The sequence below is a fragment of the Jaculus jaculus genome, chromosome 17 (genome assembly GCF_020740685.1).
Source record: "Jaculus jaculus isolate mJacJac1 chromosome 17, mJacJac1.mat.Y.cur, whole genome shotgun sequence".
Lineage (NCBI taxonomy): Eukaryota > Metazoa > Chordata > Mammalia > Rodentia > Dipodidae > Jaculus > Jaculus jaculus.
In genome coordinates, this window is record NC_059118.1 from 7,481,055 (window position 1) to 7,502,193 (window position 21,139).

The 21,139-nt window shown below is 38.1% G+C and overlaps 1 protein-coding gene across 1 annotated transcript in view; it reads left to right on the top strand.

Annotated features, from left to right (window-relative positions):
- The window catches only part of Zcwpw2 (zinc finger CW-type and PWWP domain containing 2), a 117,844-nt gene that overhangs the window by 38,403 nt on the left and 58,302 nt on the right, over positions 1-21,139 (top strand). The window contains exons 2-3 of the mRNA XM_045136308.1: positions 3,688-4,041; positions 17,541-17,700. Coding sequence (XP_044992243.1) covers positions 3,755-4,041; positions 17,541-17,700 — 447 coding nt within the window. The 5' untranslated portion in view covers positions 3,688-3,754. The remainder of the gene's footprint in view (positions 1-3,687; positions 4,042-17,540; positions 17,701-21,139) is intronic.

A 21,139-nucleotide genomic window follows, 5' to 3' on the forward strand; every position in this document is an offset into this window, starting at 1 on the left:
GCCACTTAAAATAATCTTTTAATCCCCTTAGCATTTCGTAATAGACTATCATAATGGATTTCAGCAGCTCTCCAGCAATGAGCACCACACACTTGGAGTGCTTCCTCCCTATAGAGTTGGTTGGCTACAAGATGGACAGAATCCTAGGTGCACTCACTGTGTTGTAAGTCTTAGTGTTATCTAGTGTTGTCCAGTGTTGGTGTTTATCTGTAAACATTTGTCTGTGACTCCATTTTGAGTTACATTTGGCTCCAGTATGTGGCAGCAGGGGAAGGCACGTGACTGATGGGCACCACATTAGCTCCAGTATGTGGCAGCAGGTGAAGGCACGTGACTGATGGGCACCACTGGGAGCCCTGTTACTTTTGTTCCCTCAGTCTTGCTGGCAGGGGGCAGCACATCTATTTAAACCATGGGACCTAGTGTAACTGACATTAAGAATTAGCAGAAGCCCATTTTAAAAAATCTTTATTTGATGAATGATCATTTTATTGTATTTATTTCTTTGCAAGCAGGGAGAGAGAGAGGAAGGGAGGATGAGCATGGGCATGCTGGGGCTCTAGACACTGCAAATGAGCTTCAGATGCGTGTGCCACTTTGTGCATATGGCTTTACGAGGAGTTTGTTAAACCCAGCTCATTAGACTTTGCATACAGTCTCCTTCACTGATGAGCCTTCTTTCCAGCCCTAGCAAAAGCCCATTTATTTCTTAGTAAATAAATAGAAGGCCTGTGAAGCAACTGACAGTTTCATTTTTTTTATACACTTATGTGGTATTTTCCTCAATGCAATTGTCCACACAGATACCTCCTACATGTCTCTTCTTTGTGTTTGACGTTTGGATTGACAGCCCCTCACCAATGGCTGGTATCAGACTCCCTATTGCTACTTGTGCAGAGCTTGCTGTAAGAGCTCATGAAATATGAATGATGGTTAGATGTCTTGGTAAAAATTGTTTAATTTCTTGGCTCAGTATGGTGGCTCATTCCTTTAATCACAGCACTTGGGAGGTAGAGGTAGGAGGATTGCTTTGAGTTTGAAGGCAGCCTGAATGAGTTCTAGGTCAGCCTGAGCTAGAGTGAGACTCTACCTTGGAAAACCAGAAAATCAAACAAAAAAGGGTTTAATTTCTTATATTTTTTTATTTAGTAGAAACTTTGACATGGACACATCATGTACCATCATTCCTCTCCTCCCTGCCCCATTTCACTGAAGGTCCTCTTCAGTGGGATTGCTGGTATGCACCATGGGGATGTGGGTTATGAGATGTGAGAGCAGCAGCCAGTCACTGGGGGGGGGGGGGGAAGGGATGCTTTTGGGTATTCCTTTCCACTCTGTGGCTCTTATAATCTTTCCGCCCCCTCTTTTGCAAAATTCCCTGAGCCTCAGGTGGGTGTGTTTTAAGTCTACTTTAGTGGGGCGCTCTCAGCAGTTTCCAGATTTCGGCTGTGGTAAAATTTGAATATCCTTAGTGTGTGTCTCCATCATCTTAGAGCAGGTTGTCAGGCTTACCATGGAAGCAGCACTCTTGCTCATCCGACCAGTTCCTCTGTAGTTTCACCTGCGCCCTAGATGATATGTTAGGAGTGGTTCATCTTCTGCCAGGGAGTCAGCTATCTTTTCTTGTTTTGTTAATAGACTTTGGTTGTCCTTGGTTCTTGCTGTCTTCTGAAAGAGAAAAAAACAGATTTTCCAATGGAGAATGCAGTGGGATCTGCATAGGTTAAAGGGGATAAGCATTGTTTATTTAGAGAGATTTTGATGGATGTAGCCTCTTTTGGTCAAAAACTAGTGGGAGCTTCTCTTTGGAGTTCATAATCTTGTTCTCCATAGGACTCTGACTTGGTTCCTCATTCCAGCCATGGGTTCCTTTCCATTGAGCAGATCTCTTAGTCAATCAGAAAGCTGTTGGTTACCCACCTAGGCTGGATGCCACTATTGCACAGGCATGACCGTCTTGTCAGGCTGGTTGCTTTTGTATAGCAGTGTCCCTTGCTTGTTCACAACATTGTTGGCCATTTTCCCCTAGCCACTCATGTTTTACTTTACACAGTATATGGCTTAACCATCTGGGAACTGGCTTCCTTCCAGATTCCAGCCAGATTTCTTTATGTTCTGTGACTTCAGCAATGGGGTCTCACCTTTCACCTCAGGCCAGTAATCAAGTGCTTTGACAAAAGTCTGTCTTGTTTTGTAGATCTCATAAGTCTCTTTGATCAATCAATAGCTCACTGTGGGTTGTAATCAATTTCTGATCCTAGGAGTTATAAACCAGAGCCAAATGTTTTAGGCTTAGGCTTCATCCCATCCTCTCCAGGACCCTTCTTACCAGACAATCCCACATACTCTGTTAAGAATTATATATTTTATTCTGCTACCCAAGAGGAATGTTTCTGTGGTACTAATTCATTTTGGATTTAGTTTTGTGAATATCTCCCTTTCTACCTTTCCATTACCCTCCCCCAAAACCTTTCTGTCTCTATTATCTATTCTCAAATTGCCTGTCAGGCATGCCTGCAACTCAAGCTGTTCGATATTAGGATCCAAAGATGAAGGAGAACATGTGGCATTTGAATTTCTTCTATTTTTTTATTACTGAATTTATTCTTCAACTTTGCAAAATCATGAGGAAAAAGATATTAGGTATTAATATTTTGTAGCCATTTCTTACTGCTAATATACAATTTAAAATTTTATTTTTCATACTAAGCAATATCACCAGGTATCTCCTGTAATATTAATATTAATATTAATATTAATGGTAATGGTAATGGTAATAGTAATAGTGGATCTTTTTCTCCATTTGGTTTTTCTGAGAACTCAAGATAGAGCAGGACCATGGAGTCAAGTGTCTTCATTCTCACAGGGTGCAACAATCCAATGGACGAGATCATATGATCAGAACCCCAGTGTCCACATATAAATCTCAGCTCCACCTCATACGAGCACTGAGACAGAAGTTTCCACTGTAAAACTGGGCTTAATGAGTTGTTCTGAAGCTGGGCATGGTAGCACATGCCTTTAATCCAAGCATTCGGGAGGCAAAGACAGAAGGAATGACATGAGTTTGAGCCCAGCCTGGGCTAAAGAATGAATTCCAGGTCAGCCTGTGTAGAGAGAGACCCTATGTCAACCCCCTGTAACATCTTACCCCCCAAAAGGGATTGTTGCAAGGACTATTTGAGCTGTGTTCATAAAGCACTTAGACTAATATTTGGTGTCTGTGGCATGGTGGTGCATGCACATAATCCCAGGAAGCTGAGGTACAGGATGCAGAGTTTGAGGCTAGCCTGAGCTACCTTGAAATGCTGTGTCTCAGGAAGATAAAGTGGTAGCTTGTGCACAGCCAGCCAGTAAGCCAGTAAGGCTTGGGTGCTCATGGAGAAAAGATGGATTCCTGATAGATATGTTTTGTGAGGTAGGCTAATAGAAAGTAGCTACTCTACACTACTCTGCTCTATTGTCTTTTCCTGTCTTTCATTGTTCAGAGTGATCTGTGTGTCCACTTTGTTCCTTTGTTTTGGGGTTGGTAGAAATATAGTGTGTGAACCTGTGTATTCAATGTGTGTTCTGTGTCCATAGGAGGCTGTTAGAAGATACCAAAGATTTTTTTTTTTTTCCTTTGGTTTGAATTGTATCTCATACTCTTGAATCTTCATTCTTTTGCTTTTCTTTTTTGTTTTCCAGATCAAATTCTTTTGTGGTAAAAGAGAAAATTAGGTGATGAGATAATCTCGTGTATTTTAAAAGAGCAATGGATGCCTCAGTGGACATTTACAGGTATGTAAACAGAGTGTGGGCTCAGTGTGAGAAGGAAAGCTGTTTGAAGTGGAGATTGCTGTCCAGCGAAGATGCAGCCTGCATTGACCACAACAAGCCATGGTACTGCTTCATGAGCAGCGACACAAGGTACAACGAGTGCTCCATGTCTGAGGAGGGTTTTCCTGAGGCGTCTGAGCTCGATCAGAGAGGATTGAAGTTCGTCTATTCACAGCTTCCTCTTGGGAGCCTCGTTCTGGTGAAATTACGGAATTGGCCAAGGTAGGCTTTGGTGGTTCTTTCCTGAAATACTGTTTGTCATCTATTTATTGTCTACTGTATATAGTACTTGTTATTGTAGTCTCACTATACTTTTGAATTTTTAATATCCTTTCAAAGATCCCACTTTCCCTCTTGCTTATCTGCTTTCTTCTTTATTGGTTTCTGGTATTATCTTTGTTCTATCTACTACCCAGAGTTTAATTTATTCTTCTACTTTCTTAAATGGAGACTTGGATAAATGGATTTATGATTTCTCCCTCTCATCATAAAGTATTAAAGCTGAAAAATTTTTATTTTTTTTGAAATTTTTTCTAAGTGCTTCTTTAGCTACAAATGACAGATTTATTACATTTTATCATTCAGTTTGAAGTAGTTATGAATACTTCCTTGAACTGGGTTGTTTATAAGTGCTTTATAAAATGGTCAAATATTTGGAGGCCTTAATATATCTTACTGAGTTCTAAATGTGCTCTTCAGTTCTGTTGACTCTTGTTGTTGAAGTTTGGATGTATTAATTTGAACCTACGGCCCCATAGACTCAGGTGTTTTATTAAAATTGAGCTTACAACATGAGCCTGTCGCGGGCAGATCTCTGCTACAGAGAGCATGTCATGGGGGTGGATCTTTGGGTCCATTCCTAAGGTATGTGGAGAGCTCTGGCTGTTTGTGTTTTTGTGGGTCAGGCTGTTGGTAGTATTTCTCTGCTATGAATCCATAAAAGTGAGCCAGTTTCTTTCATCATTGATAGTGTTTCTCCTGTATCTGGTAAGCCTGAAATAAACCCTGTCCTACCATAGACTGCTTTTGGTCAGCTGTTTCTCCTAGCAATGTGAAACTGACTGGAACAGTAAAACTTTATGACCAGCAAGGAAATAGCTTATGAAATTTTTGGTATACCCTTGAAAATACTGTGTATTCTATATGTTTTCCGAATTTTTTTTCTCTAGACTTACATTGATTTATCATAATATATTTCAGAGTTTTACATTCTTGCTTGTATTTTCTCAAATACATAATTGTTTATTTTTAGCATATAATTCTAAAATATATGTTAGTTTTCTTAAATTATATGCTATTGAATAATTCAGTCACCTGGTTTTGGCTTCATTATTTCAGGATTTCCTATTACTTGTGGTATATCCTTTTTATTCTTGGCATTTATATTTTCTGAACTATTTACAACTATTTTTATAACAAATATTTTTTATATTTTTATGTTTATATTTTATTTTATCTAAAGTTTCTTATGTTAGAAATTTTTCTATGTTCCTTTTTATATAGTAATAATTATTGAAGTTTTAAAAATGTCTTAAGGGCTGAAGAGATGGCTTAGCAGTTAAGTTGTTTTCCTGCAAAGCCAAAAGACCCAAGTTTAATTCACCAGGACTGACATAAGCCAGATGCACAAGGTGGCACATGTGTCTATAGTTCATTTGCATCAGCTGGAGGCCCTGGCATGCGCATTCTATCTATATCTGCTTCTTTCTCTCCCTGTCTCTCAAATAAGTAAAAATAAAATATTAAGAGATGTTTTTAATAGTTATATTACTTTTTAAACCTTTAATTATATTTTAAATTTTTGTAGTTCTAATTTATATATTTTTATACCTACATTATTTTCATTAGTTTGGTCAGTTCAACTTGAAATCTCAGTTGAAATTTTATTTTCTTAAATTCATTGCTTCCTTACAAGCTTACATCTTTTGGTATTTTTATCTTATAATTTTACCATAATGACTCAATATTAGATACTTATGTGTCCTATGTTGTTGAATATGCATATAAAATGTGTTTCCTAGTACCATTTTATGGAGCCTGTCTTTTCTAACCCAAGTTTTGGAACTGTTATTGAGAACCAGATCACAATAACTGCATGGGTTTATTTCTGGATCCTCTATTCTACCTATTGTTTTTACAAGTGTGTGTGACAGAGGTGCCAGGGTTTCTTGGCAGTATAAATGGAACACCAGACGCTTGTATCATATCCAGCTTTAGGTGAGTGGCTGGGGAATTAACAAAGGCAGGATGGCATCATGGTAGCTTTAGGTTTGTTGTCTATATGGCCTTTGTTATGTTGAAGTGTGAACCTTCTGACTTCAGTTTCTTCAAGGCTTTATTCATGAAGATATGTTAAATTTAGTCACAAGAATTTTTATGTTTACTGAAATGAAACTAGATTTTTATCCTTAATTCTAGTCATGTCACTATTTTATAGCTGTGTTATTTATTTTGATCTACTAATTGATGATTTAGTTTTTCTTTGTTCTTCTATGATTTAGGGGGTATATCATTAGATTATTTGTAGCTTCTGTCATTGTTTAATGTGGGTACTCAGAATAAACTTCCTTCCTACAGTTAGCTTACTATATTTCAAAGAGTGTATGACTTAATTTTCATTTGTTTCTAAAAATTTTTAAATTCTCCCTCTCCCTGGTTTCTCCAGTGGGTATCCCTATTATCTATATACATGTTATTTGATCTCTATGAATTTGTATGATTTCTGTAGTATCATTCACTATAGACATATAATTGTATTCTTTCATGATCTCACAAAATACAATGAACCATTTCATTTTATAGTTTGTTGAGTCATGCTTTATATATTGAGTTAATAGTGCTTAATTCTTTATGAGTTCTCGTTTCTTTTAGTGAGCTGCATGGTTTCCTGAGCCCTGAGCCCTCATATGTCTTTATTCCCCTATACAGGAACTTTTCTGTGCAGTAATCTTTTATGTATCTTCTTCTGTATGGACTTAGTAGTCTTTAGTTGCTTTAGTTTATGTGCACCATAGAGAGTGTTTGTTTCTATTATTTTAAAGCGTAATTTCACTAGGGGTACTAATCTGTAATAATCTTGGTTGACAATTCTTTTATTTCAGGATTTCAAACCCTTTAGTTCATGTTCTTGGCCTTTCTGATGATATGTGTCTATTATTGTGATAGGTTTTACTTTGCAATTTGCCACTTCTTTTCTGTAATGCTCTTTCTCTGCTGTGTGCTTTTGTTGTTTTAATTATAAAAAGATGTGGAGAGGTTTGTTTCTCATCTAGTTTGGATTCTAAATGTATCTTATACTTGTTTGTCCATTTCTTTCCTTAGATTTGGGGTATTTTTCTGGTATAATCTCATTGAATAAGTTTCATATGTATTGCCTCTGGTATACCACAGGTGTGTACATTTGGTCTGGTAACTGTGTCCCAGAGGTCCTGGGTAGCGTGGCTTTCTTTCTCTTTATTGCTATCTGAATTTAATCACTGCTCAACCATTCTTGATCCATGATATTCTTTCTTGCACCTACTGGTGTTTCTTTCCATTGAGATTTTTATTTGATTTGGGATTTTTACTTGATTTATTGAGCCTTTCTTTTCTGTTTTCTCTCTATTTTTCAGAATCTCTGTCTTTATTGGTGAATTTATTTTCTTATATTAAACCTTGCTTCTATCTTTACTTTTTCCTTTTCCCTGCTCTACTTTTATTTCATTCAGTATTACTTTTACCTTTTTATTAATTTTTAGCTTCACTAAAACTATTCTCTTGAATGTTTTGTTTTTTTTTTTTGTTGTTGTTTGTTTGTTTGAGATAGGGTCTCACTCAAGCCCATAGCCCAGGCTGACCAGGGATTCAGTATGTAGAGTCAGGTTGGCCTCAAATTCACAGCAATGTTCCTACCTCCTGAATAAATTCTGAAAAACAGAGGGAAAACATAAATGATTAAATTAAAATGATCAGGGTAAGCTATATCCAATATAATTGGTATTCTTATAAGAAAGAGAATTTGGATACAGAAAGAAACATGAGGAATGCATATGCAGAGTAGGAAGATCATGTGAAGATAAAGTGTGTGTGTGTGTATGTGTGTGTGTGTGTGTGTGTGTGTACCAGGGCTGCAAATAAATACCATATGCTTGTACATGGGTGGTTTGGGAATTGAATCTGGACTGGCAGGCTTAAGGAACTCAGTTTGAAGATCTAAATAGAAAGGAGCCATCTGCAAAGAATCCAAATCTGTTGACACACTGACTGATCTTAGATTTCAAACCTCTAGAGCTTTGAGAGAGTAAATTTCTGTTGCTTAACTTACTAAGACTGTGGTATTTTGTTATGAAAATATGAACAAATGAATATATTTACTACCTTAGCAAATGTATGCCATTGTTCTGAAAACATGTGTCCTTTGATAGTGAGGGCTTTTTTTAGGGGTCAAATAAAATTATTTCAAAAATTTACAATATTGACCCACATGTCATAATTAATATAAGCTCTAATTAAGTTGTGGAAAATGAATTTTTAAATATTGTTTTATTTATTTGAGAGAGGGGGGCTGAAGAGATGGCTTAGCAGTTAAGGTACTTGCCTGAGAAGCCTAAGGGCCTAGGTTCGATTTCCCAGTACCTACGTAAGCCAGATGCCAAAGTGGTGCATGCATCTGGAGTTCATTTGCAATGACTAGAGGCCCTGGCATGCCTATTCTTTCTCTATCTTCTTCTTCTCTCTCTCTCTCTTTCCCTCTGTCTCTTTTTTAAAAAATAAAATAAAAATGAGAGAGGAAAAGAAAGCGGGGAGGGAGAGAGAGAGAGACAGAGAGGAGAGGGTGGGGAGGGAGATAATGGGAGCACCAGGGTCTCCAGCTGCTGCAAATGAACTCCAGACACACATTCCACCTTGTGCATCTGGCTCACATGGACCCTCGGGAATAGAACGTGGGTCTTTCTTTTGGCTTTGCAGGCAAGCACCTTAACCACCAGGCCATCTTTCCAGTCCTAAATACTTTTTAATATTTTAATTATTTATTTATGAGAGAGAAAGAGAGAGATAGAGAGAATGGGCATGGCAGGGCTTCAAGCCACTGCATAGGAACTGCAGACACATGTGCCCCCTTGTGCATTTGGTTTATGTGGGTCCTAGGGAATTGAACCTGGGAACTTAGGCTTTTCAGGCAAATGCTGAAACTGCTAGGCCATTTTCCCAGTCCCAAACACACACACACACACACACACACACACACACACACACACACACACAGAGAGAGAGAGAGAGAGAGAGAGAGAGAGAGAGAGAGAGAGAGGAATGAATTGGTATGCCAGGGCCTCTGACCACTGCAAATGAATTCCAGATACATGTGCCACTTTGTGTTTCTAGCTTTACATGGGTACAGGGGAATCAAACCCAGATTGTCTAGTGCCTTAACCGCTGAGCCATCTCTCTAGCCAGAAAAATGAATATTTTTACACATAAGTGTAAATCCTCAATGAAGTGACTTATGAAAGGAATTACTGTCTTATGTTAGCTTTCATGTCTAAAGTTAACAATTTGAATATATAGTACTTGTATTCCCAGATTAAAAGTCTGAAAGTTTTGTAAATTAAATTCAAAAAGTGAATTTGTTTTTATCACTATATCAGAAAACCTGTTAGAGATTTCATTAGGAGTTCCTTTTGTACTTTGTGTTAGTCATTGAAATATAGGACTGAAAGTTACAGATGAAACATGCTTTTTGGTCCAGGCCCTCAATTATCTCTAACTTATGGTTAGGAACATCAATATGCCAGAAACATACCGCTTTATCTACCTTCTTAGGAGAATAGAATACATTTGACTAAGTACTCACTTATTACTGTTGTGTGAACTAAGTTGAGTACAAATTTAAATTTCAAATTAAGAAACACAGGGGCCTAAGGAGATGGCTCAGCAATAAAAAGTTTTTTACTTTCAGTTAAAAAAAGGAACTCAGGTGTACTTATATTGTTTATGCAGCCGCACAAATGTATAGAAAGATAACAGGATAAATTACAGCAGTAAATATAAAGATGGAATGGACCTACAAGAGAGAGTCAAATATCAGACCTTAATTAAGCAAGGTCATAGATGTTGAAGTGGGAAGACCAGCTGTGGTTGTAGAGGTCTTAACAGCACAGCACTATTGGAGTCAATTCTCATTAACCTGTGTCTTTACACCCAGTTTATAAGGTTCAGAAACTTAATCATCAATATCTCAGTTATTATTGGTCAAAAGAATTGACTCCCTCTAGCAAAGCTACAGAGTAACTGATACAAAATCTAGAAACGTCTATTTGATATAAAAGAAATAATTCTGCAGAGAATAGCACTTTCTTTGCCAGTTGGTAAGGTCCATGTGGAATGAAATTGTCATGTCTAATATACATTCAGATGCAGTGTCCACTCATGAGCTATGGAAGTACGTGTGTCACTTGATGCCTGTGTGTACGTGGGGTGGAATTGTCGGTACACACTAGAAGTAGAGTCAGTGCCACAGTGTTTAAGCAACCTTGTTTCTTTTGTTTTATAAATATTTATAAATATTTCTTTCTGGAAGCCAGATCTCACTCTAGCCCAGGATGACTAGGAACTCATTCTGTAGCCCATACTGGCCTCACACTTACAGTGATCCTCCCTCAGCCTCTGGAATTCTTGGATTATACCATATACATGATGTATACCATCATGCCAGGTGCTTTTGATTTTTTTTTCCTTTTTGGCTTTTTGAGGTAGAATCTCACTCTAGCCCAGGCTGACCTGGGATTCAATATGTAGTCTCAGGTTGGCCTTTAACTCACAGTGATCCTTCTACCCCTGCCTCCTGGGTGCTTGGATTAAAGGCATGCACTACCATGCCTGGCTAGATACTTCTTTTTCTAAACAACTAATGAAGTAGTATTGTATTCAGGTAGATACTTCCAAAAGTTGTAAGGAAAAAATACCAAATATATCTCATTTACTTCAATAAGATGCATTGCCAAGTAGAAATAGGGCTGTGTATTTAGAAAATCCTTTTTTTAAAAAAATTATTTATTTATTTATTTGAGAGCGACAGACACAGAGAGAAAGACAGATACAGGGAGAGAGAGAGAATGGGCGCGCCAGGGCTTCCAGCCTCTGCAAACGAACTCCAGATCTGGCTAACGTGGGTCCTGGGGAACCGAGCCTCGAACCGGAGTCCTTAGGCTTCACAGGCAAGCGCTTAACCGCTAAGCCATCTCTCCAGCCCAGAAAATCCTTTTTAAGTGTATTTATGTAGCCATGTTTCAAAGCTTTTCATAAATATGAAAATGCATTTATAAAAATATATTTGCATCCTAATGTAGTATAGTCTAAGTCGTTTGGTAATAAAGTATGCCTTTTTATTAACAAAGCAATCAAATATAAACTCTCTTATATAACACTTTAGACGTTGATAAAAAATTGTTTGTGCATGATGGTACGTGCCTTTAATCTTAGCATTCAAGAAGTTGAGGTAGAAGGACCACTGTGAGTTTGAGGCTAGCATGGGCTACGGAGTGAGTTCCTGGTCAGCCTGGCCTACAGTGAAATCTTGCATATAAAAAAAGAAAAAAAACCATGAGTTGAGATGATATCTTTTCCATATTATAAATTGTTAATGATTATTCTTATTTCTCTTACTCTGCATGTGAATGAATATACTTAAGGTGCGTGTGTCTGCTCATGGTCAGTGTCACTGTTGCAGTCTGGTTCGCATTGCTGGTAGAAAGCACCCAACCAAGAGCAGCTTCTGGGAAAAAGAGGTTTATTTTGGCTTACAGGCTCGAGAGGAAGCTCCACAATGGCAGAAGAAAACGATGACATGAGCAGAGGGTGGACATCACCCCCTGGCCAACATAAGGTGGGCCACAGCAACAGGAGGGTGTGCCAAACACTGGCATGGGGAAACTGGCTATAAAGCCCTTAAGCCTGCCCCCAACAATACACTCCCTCCAGGAGGCATTAATTCCCAAATATCCATCAGCTGGGGAGCTAGCATTCAGAACACCTAAGTTTATGGGGGACACCTGAATCAAACCACCACAGTCATCTTCTCACCAAGTCCCGGAAGGACAGCATTCAGAGACTGAAGAGTCATTACAATTTGGGAGTAAGCCCTGGCTCAAGCCTGTTGTCCTCTTAAACCTCCGGCCACAACTGAACATGACGGGGATACATTTCTAACTGGAGGCTAGCATGCGGCAATGGAAAGCTTCCTTAACCTGGGCAACTACTACTGGGACAGGAATTATCTTACTAAAAATCACTTCCGCTGGATGACAAATTTATAAAGCATTAGCTTTGCATGATATGTTTGCATTTATCTTGGGATGACTAGTTTGGAATTTGCCTTTTCCCCTAATTTACTTGAACACAGGTCTCTTTTTCACCTTGTTTGTGCATTTCATTTCCTGTCAGCCATAGATTCTACTTGACCACATCTTTCTTCTTGTAGTCCTCCAACCTTTCATTTGGATTGCTTATTCTTGTTCTCCTTTCCTCTAAGCTTCCTTTTTGAAATGCATGTGGGTATCCTGTGTGTGCATATTCATGTGCATGTGTAGATGTACTTACATATATAGATGTGTGTGCACAAGTGGAGGGTAGAGGATAATCTTGGATGTCATTCCTCAGAAACTCTGTCTACCCTTTTTTGAGACATAGTCTCTCTTTAACCAGTTAGGCTAGATTTGCTGGCCTGCTAGTCCCAGGATCTGCCTGGGTCTACCACTCCAGTGCCAGGATTACAAGTGTATGCATCACTTCACATGGATTCTGGGGATCAAACTCAGTCCTCATGCTTGCAAGGCAGGCACTTGACTGACTGATCCATCTCCCCAGCCCCTCCCTTTATTTTATTTTTTAACATTTTATTTATTTATTTGAGAGTGAGAGAGAAACACACAGAGAGAGAGAGAGAGAATGGGCACACCAGGGCTTTTAGCTACTGAAAACGAACTCCTGATGCATGTGCCACCCTGTGCATCTGGCTTATGTGGATTTTGAGGAATCGAACCTAGGTCCTTAGGCTTTGCAGGCAAGCGCCTTAACCTCTAAACCATCTCTCCCGCTCTGTCCCTTTATTTTTATTTTATTTTTTTAACTTTTAAATCCCTTAGACAATGCTTCAAATGACTCAACCATACAAAAATTAAAAAAAGAGAAATAGAGTTCATGATGCAGTCTTATGGTTGACAGTGTTTGAATTCTGAGGTCAATGTAAGGGTAAGAAATGGACAACAGTTTTCTTCAGTCAAATCAGTGAGAAAAAATGATGAATTTATCAGGTGGGCACCCATGTTGATGTCTTATGCAGGCGTCGTCCCTGCTCAGCTTGTCCTTCACTTTGGTAGTGTCACTTTTAGGTGAGCTGTACAGACTCACAGTCAGAGAGTGCCTTTCTCTTGTCCGAAAAAATATGAACGTGCCCTAGTTATTTGGGCATGTGACAGTGTGTTTCATAATTCATATTTAAATCACAATGCAATCTTTTCTATAATTTAACATGTTTTAAATAATGAACAGAAACTTTTCCTTACATTAGCATTAAATTGTTTTGAGTTATCTCTTCTTATTTATATTTTATAGAGTGATAATTTCAAATGAATAGTTTTGATAAAAATGAAGATATGATGGAATTTGTATGGACAAAGTAGCAGCTCATCATATAAATAATAACTGTTCAACTGTTAGAATTTCGAGATTGCTTTATGCTAAATGGAGTAGGTACTGCTGGTAATTTGAAATTGCATGGCATTAATCCTTTTAAAAATTGCTAGGAGATATAAAGTACCAAGTATGAAACATTTGCTCCTTTCACTAAACAGTGTAATGTAACAATTATAGTTCAGTTGTTTTAAAAATCACTAATTGGGCTGAAAGACCCACTATTCCTAGATTTCTGGTAAGTTTGGGGTCTCTTGTGCTGCTATCAATCTTTTTTCTTTTTTGTTGAAGTCATCTTCTAGAGGCTTCCTTCAAAATACAGACTTCTCATGTAGAGGCAGGGGAGGGCACTCAGTAGGTAAGAGCACTTGCTGCACAAGCAAGAGGGCCTGACAGGGCCTGAGATGGCCTGAGTTCCCTTTTTCAGCATCCTTGTAAATAGCCAAGTGTGGCCTGTTTACCCCAGTCCTGTGGGAAACAGAAGCTGGAGAATCACTGGGCTCACTGGTCAGCATTTCTGACTAGAGGGTTAGGGGAAGACCAGCAGCTTCAGGACCAGTGAGAGTGTGATAGATGATACCCCAACTTCTCTTTTGCATATGTACATGCACAGCACACACAACAGCACACTACACACTCACATACATGAACAAAGAAAAGAGAAATACAGGGTTGGAGAGATGGCTCAGCAGTTAAGGCACTTGCCTGCAAACCCTTAGGACCAGTGTTCGATTTTCCAGTACCCATGTAAAGCCAGATGCACAGGGTGATGCATGAGTCTGGAGGTCATTTGCTGTGGCTAGAGGCCCTGGCAATCCATTCTCTCTCTCTTTCTCTCAAATGAATAAAATATTTAAAAAGAGAAATATATAGAGCTCTTGTGTCCATTTCAAAGGGGCACCCAGTTATTATTTTTTAAAGATTTATTTTTATTTATTTGAGAGATTGAGAGAGAGAAAATGGGCATGCCAGGGCTTCTAACCACTGTAAATAAACTCTACACGCTTGCTCCACCATGTGTATTTGGCTTACGTTGGAACTGGAGAATCAAACCTGAGTACTTAGGTTTTACAGGTATGTGCCTTAACTGCTAAGCCATCTCTCCAGCCCATACCCATTTATTTTTAAGGACAGTCTAATAAGAGTCACTAGCTCTGACTTACTATGTCATGGATTTGTTAATAAACAGATAATCTTCATTTAGGCACTGAATTTCCACTTAACTTTCCTTTTGTTGTACCTTTTGCTCTTCTAAAGCCTTAGAAGACAGCCTGAAACAATTTGTAATACTCTACCAAGGGTGTCCAACTTTTTAACAGTGTGATGTGACATTGTTAGGTATAGAAGTCAAAATTATCCTGGGATGCAGGTAACCCATGGGCTATGGATTGTACACATCTGCACCTAGCCCTTCCTCTTCCATAACCTGGAGCTGCAGGACAGCCTCGCAGTGTTCTTTCCTCTAATCAGAGGAGGCCTCTGGGCAAGCAGACTCTTCCACCAAGTCCTCACCTCCTATGGCTCCATAGCAGGGCCTGCCCAGCCCACTACATTCAATGCTTTTACACTGGTAATCCTAGGCATGGAAGATTTTCATTGCATCTGTGTTGCTAGTTTATAACCTTGAAATTGTTTAAATGGATGTCCACAGGGTAGTTAAGTACACTCTATAGTTTTGACTTCATAATTTTAATAACAATTGATTATTAATAGAATATCAGCAATCCTGTCCTCAAATCCTATCACTTTTATTTCATAGATCATTTTATTTTTGTTCTTTCAGATTCCTTATAGCATAGTTTCCTTTAAATTTTAAAATTTGAAGATACCATGTTTTTAAATAATTATCTAAATAAGGGGAGGTATTTTGGGGCCCTTCTTTTGAAGTTGTACCACTTTTATTATACCTATATAGTTATATTCATTTGCTATATATAATTTATAGAATGGATTAAATAGTACAAATTATTTTCTAACAGGCTTAATTCTTGAGATCAAGCATGAGCAGTGTTAATTTCTCCTTGGCTTACCAATGGCCACCTTGTATTCTCACATGCTCTTCCTTCCTTGCATGTCTGTGTCCTAACATCTTCGTATGAGGAGACCAGTGTTGGACCTAGAACCTGCTGTAATGAACCCAACTTTAACTTAGTTATGTTTTGTTGTTGTTTTTAAACAGGCTAGACTTGAATTTCCAATTCTCCATCTCTCTGAAGCCACCACACCAGGCTTCCTTACTTAAATCTTTCAAGGCACTTTCTTGAAAGATAGTCACCTTTTGAAGCACTGGGAATTTGAAATTCAACATATAAATTTGGGCATGACACAACGCAGCCTCATAACATTGGCAAAATTTCAATGTGTAAAACTACATGTTAATCTGAACTTTACAACAATGCAGAAAGGAGCCATAGTCAGAAGATAGACACCTTCCTTAAGCTTGTGCTTCATCAGGCAAGATGAGAACCCGGGTCTTCTGATCGGAATGTCATTTCCTCATCCTTACAGTGCTTCAGTCTGAACAGGACTTGACAGGTGGAAGGCTTGTTCAAGTGTTTGAGTATATTAGATAGACATGATTTAAAGAGTAAGCTGTATACTTTTATTACATTTCTACCATACATTATTCAGTCACTGCATCCTAACTGTATTCACTACCTTCCCTTCAGGCTTACTTTCAGAATTATAGCCAGACACTGGAATGACTGGCAAAATATTAAAAATGTAATTAACATTGGACATGTTTGTACACATCCATAATTCCAAACTCAGAGTTGGAGGCAGAAGGATTACAAGTTCAAGGCAAGTCTGAGATACATGAGACACTGTCTCAAGGGATAAAAACTAACTTGAGATATGCATCTGTATGTATAGATATGGTGCATTTTTGCCATGGATAAAATATTGAAATCCATGGAATGGATCCTAACACACACTTTAAACCCCAAAATTTGTATTAGCTATTTAAATACAAAATAATCATTTTAATTTCAGACTTATCATTGACTAAAGCAGTTGATTTGTATGTTAATTTACTAAATATTTAAGAAAATGTTGACTTAATATATAGTATAAAAAATCTGGCAATTAGCATGTTTCATTGAAGGAAAAAAGAGAAATAACTGGGATAAACTCATGTTTGTACTATTCAGTGTTGTTACACTGAAAGCACACTTTTATTTTGTGTTTTCTCTTTGTTACCCACATGTATGTGCATGTGTGCTTGTTTGTGTGTGTAAGTATGTGTGTGCATCCGTGCGCACACACATGCACACATATGGAGCACAGAGGACAACCTTGATTGTCATTCTTCAGGATGCCATGTATCTATTTTTGAGATAGGGTCTCTCATTGGCTTGGAGCTCACAGTTAGGCTAGACTGGCCAGTGAGCCCCAAGAATCTGCCCATCTCCCCTTCCCATGTGCTGAGTTTGTAAACATGCAGCACCACACCCGGCTCAGAGAATGCCACTTTCCCATTTTGGCAGAAACCATTAGTGGGTTAAAATTTTGGTCATTGGGGCTGGAAAGATGGCTTACCAGTTAAGGTGCTTTCCAGCAAAGCCAAAGGACCCAGGTTTGATTCCCTAGTACCCAACATAAAGCCAGATACACAAGGTAGCACATGCATCTGGAGTTCAGTTGCAATGGCTAGAGGCTCTGGCGCACCCATTCTCTCTCTCTCTCTCTCTCTCTTTGTATTAAGTACTTAAAAAAAATTGGTCATAACCATTCTTCTTGGTTAGAGTTGATTCAATTCTTCTTTGATTTTGATACATCTTTTCCTTTTTTTTTTTTATCAGCAGTGCCTCAATGTCACTTACTGTGGAAATTGTTTCTTTGAGAATTCTTTCATCTGTGTCGGTGTTAAAGTCTTTTTAGAGCTACAGATATACAGTTACTTGTGTACCTTATCTTTGAAGGAAATGAGTAGGAATATGTTTATATTTGTCAAAGTCATTAAAATTCAAAGACAAGTTCAATATTTGGTTGTAACAGGTGTGTTCATTTCTGCCTTTTTCTTAATGCATAAAACTAATTTTTTTTTTTGAAAGTTGGCCAGGGGTACTTTGCCTTGATCCTTTCCGAAGGAAATATGTGACTTATGACCAGGATGGAAATGTTGAAAAGTATCATATAGAATTCCTGGGCGATCCCCACTCAAGATCATGGATAAATGCAACATTTGTTGGACTTTATAGTATCACATTGAAGGTAGGTATAGGTACATTACAATTTTATTCTGAGAGGGAGAAAGAGAGAGAGAAGTGGGGGGAGAATAGTGAGTATAGGCAAGCCAGGTCTTGCTACTGCAAATTGAAGTCCAGAGGCATGTGCTGCTTTGTGCATCTGATTTTATGTGAGTACTGAGAATCAAACCTGGGCTTGTAGGCTCTACAAGCAAGCACCTTTAACCACTGAGCCATATCCCCACATCAAAAAGGTATTCTTTTTATATTTGTTTTTATTTATGGTCATTTTTAGCCCAAATCATGAAATATATAATTATTAACATTTAGATTTATATAAACAGAATAATGTATGATATGTTCTAAAATCAAACATTTGTATTTTAAAGCAGCTTTTGTCAAAGAAATTATGGATACAGAATAGCTGTGGGAGTTTAAATTTTTACTTTTCAAATGGCAATATAGTAAAAATCAACTGAAAAGTTTACATAATTGACTTTTGAAACAGCTTTCAGATTATCACTTGGTGATTTTTAAAAATTCTTTTGAGAAGAACTTAACTTGTAGCCTTAGTCACAGGGAGAATTAATTATGTAGTATAACTACCTTTCTACATTTCAAAGAGAATATTTCATTATACTAATGCCTTCAGTATCTTTTTGACTCTTTATAAACTTTAGACTCCACATACAATTAATAGGTTGAATTCTCAAGTTGATACAAACCCACAAACTGTACCTATTCCCAAGGATTAGTACTATAAATCAGTCCAGTTATCTGTGTTTAGATTCTGATATTTATCCTTTGCATGTAAAAATCATGTTTTCATGAAAAAACCTGATAGAAGATAGGTTTCATGAATATAGATACCTTTTATACACTTTCAGTGGTTTTACTGTTATTGTTAGACATTTATATGCAGGAACCTTTGCAGTGTCTGTACAGGTAAAGCACACACCTGCATCCCAGTACAGTCAATTCTGTGGCAACCTGAGTTGCATAAAATGAGCTTTATTTTTTCTTTGGCTGCATATAGCATTTTTTTTTTTTTACAATTTTATTTGAAAGTAGCTAGAAGGAAATGCTGTTTGAGTAAAGCTACCTAACTATGAAATAGCATCCATACATGTGTTTCATGTTACAACACAGTCATCTTCATGTGAGGCACCTTCTCTAGTTTCTGCTTGTGAGTATATACCTAGACAAGTCTCCTGGCAGACACAGAAGACAGGACACCATGTTTCTCCTCTGCCTGCTTCCTCTTTCTGCCTGGGAAAGCTAGGCAACTCAAGTAGTTGATTTCAGAATCCTTAAGATACTGAATAATGTGGCAAAGAAGAAGAAAGACATTTCTGAGAAATTTTATTTAAGTATAAATTCAAATATGAAATTATATTTTTGAATTGTCTGAATACATACATCCTCAGGGTTTGAATTTTGTCAGGATTAACGTGGGTAGTCTGATTTCAGCGAGCTAGATCATTACTCCCCAGGTGAGGGGAAAAGTCTGGCAGATAAGAAAGCTAAACTCAGAAAGCAAGAGCTATAGTTAAAAAACAAACAAAAACATTAGAGCAAGCAGAAAGCCTCACACAGAGACCATGAATGCATTCAGGGTGGTTTAGGCAGATCTGCAATTCAAGGATGAGAAGGGAGTTCCCAGTTCCCCAGAAGGTCAATTGATCTGAGTGGACAACTTGCTGGATGTCCAAAGGCTCTGCAGCAGTCTTCTTTTACAGTTTCTCAGGGTACTGATCCACGGGCTTTTCCTCTCTCCTTCGTTTCTTCTTGCCTGTATCTTTCTCTTTATTTGTGACTTGTTGGTGCCACAGAGAAACCTTTTGTGTCTCTTTGAGACCAAACTTATAATTCTTGACCTCAGACTCTCCACCTATGCTCAGACTGGTCACTGTGGTTATCCAGACTTCTCTACTCAGGAAGGGGAATAGAATACAATAACTCCTCATTGTTTTAATTGTAAGGCAATAATGCAAAGAACTTGACCCAGGGAAGTCCAACAAAATAGAACATGGTCTAAATGATGCATGTGAGAAATTGGTTGCAAATGATTTACTTTAAAACAGGAATAACTGGCTTTCCCAGGCCCTTGGAGACAGAGATAATATTGACTCCAAGTTACAGTTTTATTGCCTATAGTTTCCAGGTATTTAATGTTTTATATCCTCTCTGCACTGGATCTCCTGTGCCTTGAAACATCTCCACACAGCATCACATTGCTTCAGATATTAAATCACACCCACCGCACCATGGAAGAGACTTCTTTGTTTGTTTTTGTTTTTGTTTTTCGAGGTAGGGTCTCACTCTGGTCCAGGCTGACCTGGAATTAACTCTGTAGTCTCAGGGTGGCCTTGAACTCACGGCGATCCTCCTACCTCAGCCTCCCGAGTGCTGGGATTAAAGGCGTGCACCACCATGCCCAGCGGAAGAGACTTCTTATAGGAAAATCATGCCGACTTTCAAAGAATTCCTTCTAGAGAAGATTGAGGAGGGATATAGAATATAGAAGTTTGCTTGACTGGTGTTTCTAAGAGCAGGTGAAGAATTCTAGGCATTCACAATCCCTTCTGTCTATAACTCACTGGATCTTATTCATTATTATAAGTTCATTTTATCCCAAATATATAAGCTTAGTTTAATAGCTAATTAAATAATGTTTTAGAATTTCTACCACATGAATCTATGTATTTTGTAGTGTCTTTGTTAACCTGGGTGAGAAATGTTTGTTTAGAAAGACAGACCTGCCTTATATACACATATAAGATTCTTGTTCTATGTTTTGAAAATTAAAACATCAGTCAGGTTTGTCTGGTTTTTAATTTATTTGGAAATTGTCAATTCTGTCCAATTAACATATATATAGATCCACTAAGCTAATGTCATGTTTGAGCACATAACAGCACTGTCTTTTTTCTGATAAACTGCAAAAGACTTGAAGGTAGTAGACTGTAGATTTGAAATTTAAACTAGTTTATTCATATGTCCCCCACTAATAGTTATAAAGATAGATTAAAATCTCCTCCAGTTTAAAAGAAAACTGACCTCAGAGGATGATTCCTATAGTATTTAGTCTGCCAACTACCACCTGAAGGTAGGCCTCGTCACTGCTTGGCGTGTGGAAGAACGGGAAGCAGGCTCCATGTCTCCAAGGTAAACCAACTGCTGAGTGACAGTGCAATGCTGTCTAATCCAAAGCGCAACGCCTTTCTCCTTTTCATTCTGCCAATGCACACACATGTAAGAAGTGCTCTAATTTATCACTGAACATTTTACCACATTGGCATCGTCAGTGAGGAGACATTCACCTTTCAGTTCCATGTGCATGTGGAGTGATGGCAGTCAGCAGCATGCATGGCAGTCTTTCTTTAGCTGGCTTGTTCTTCAGTTGCTGCTTGGTGTTCTCCTCTGAAGAACTGGAGGCCACAAAGGACCAACCAAAATCTTGA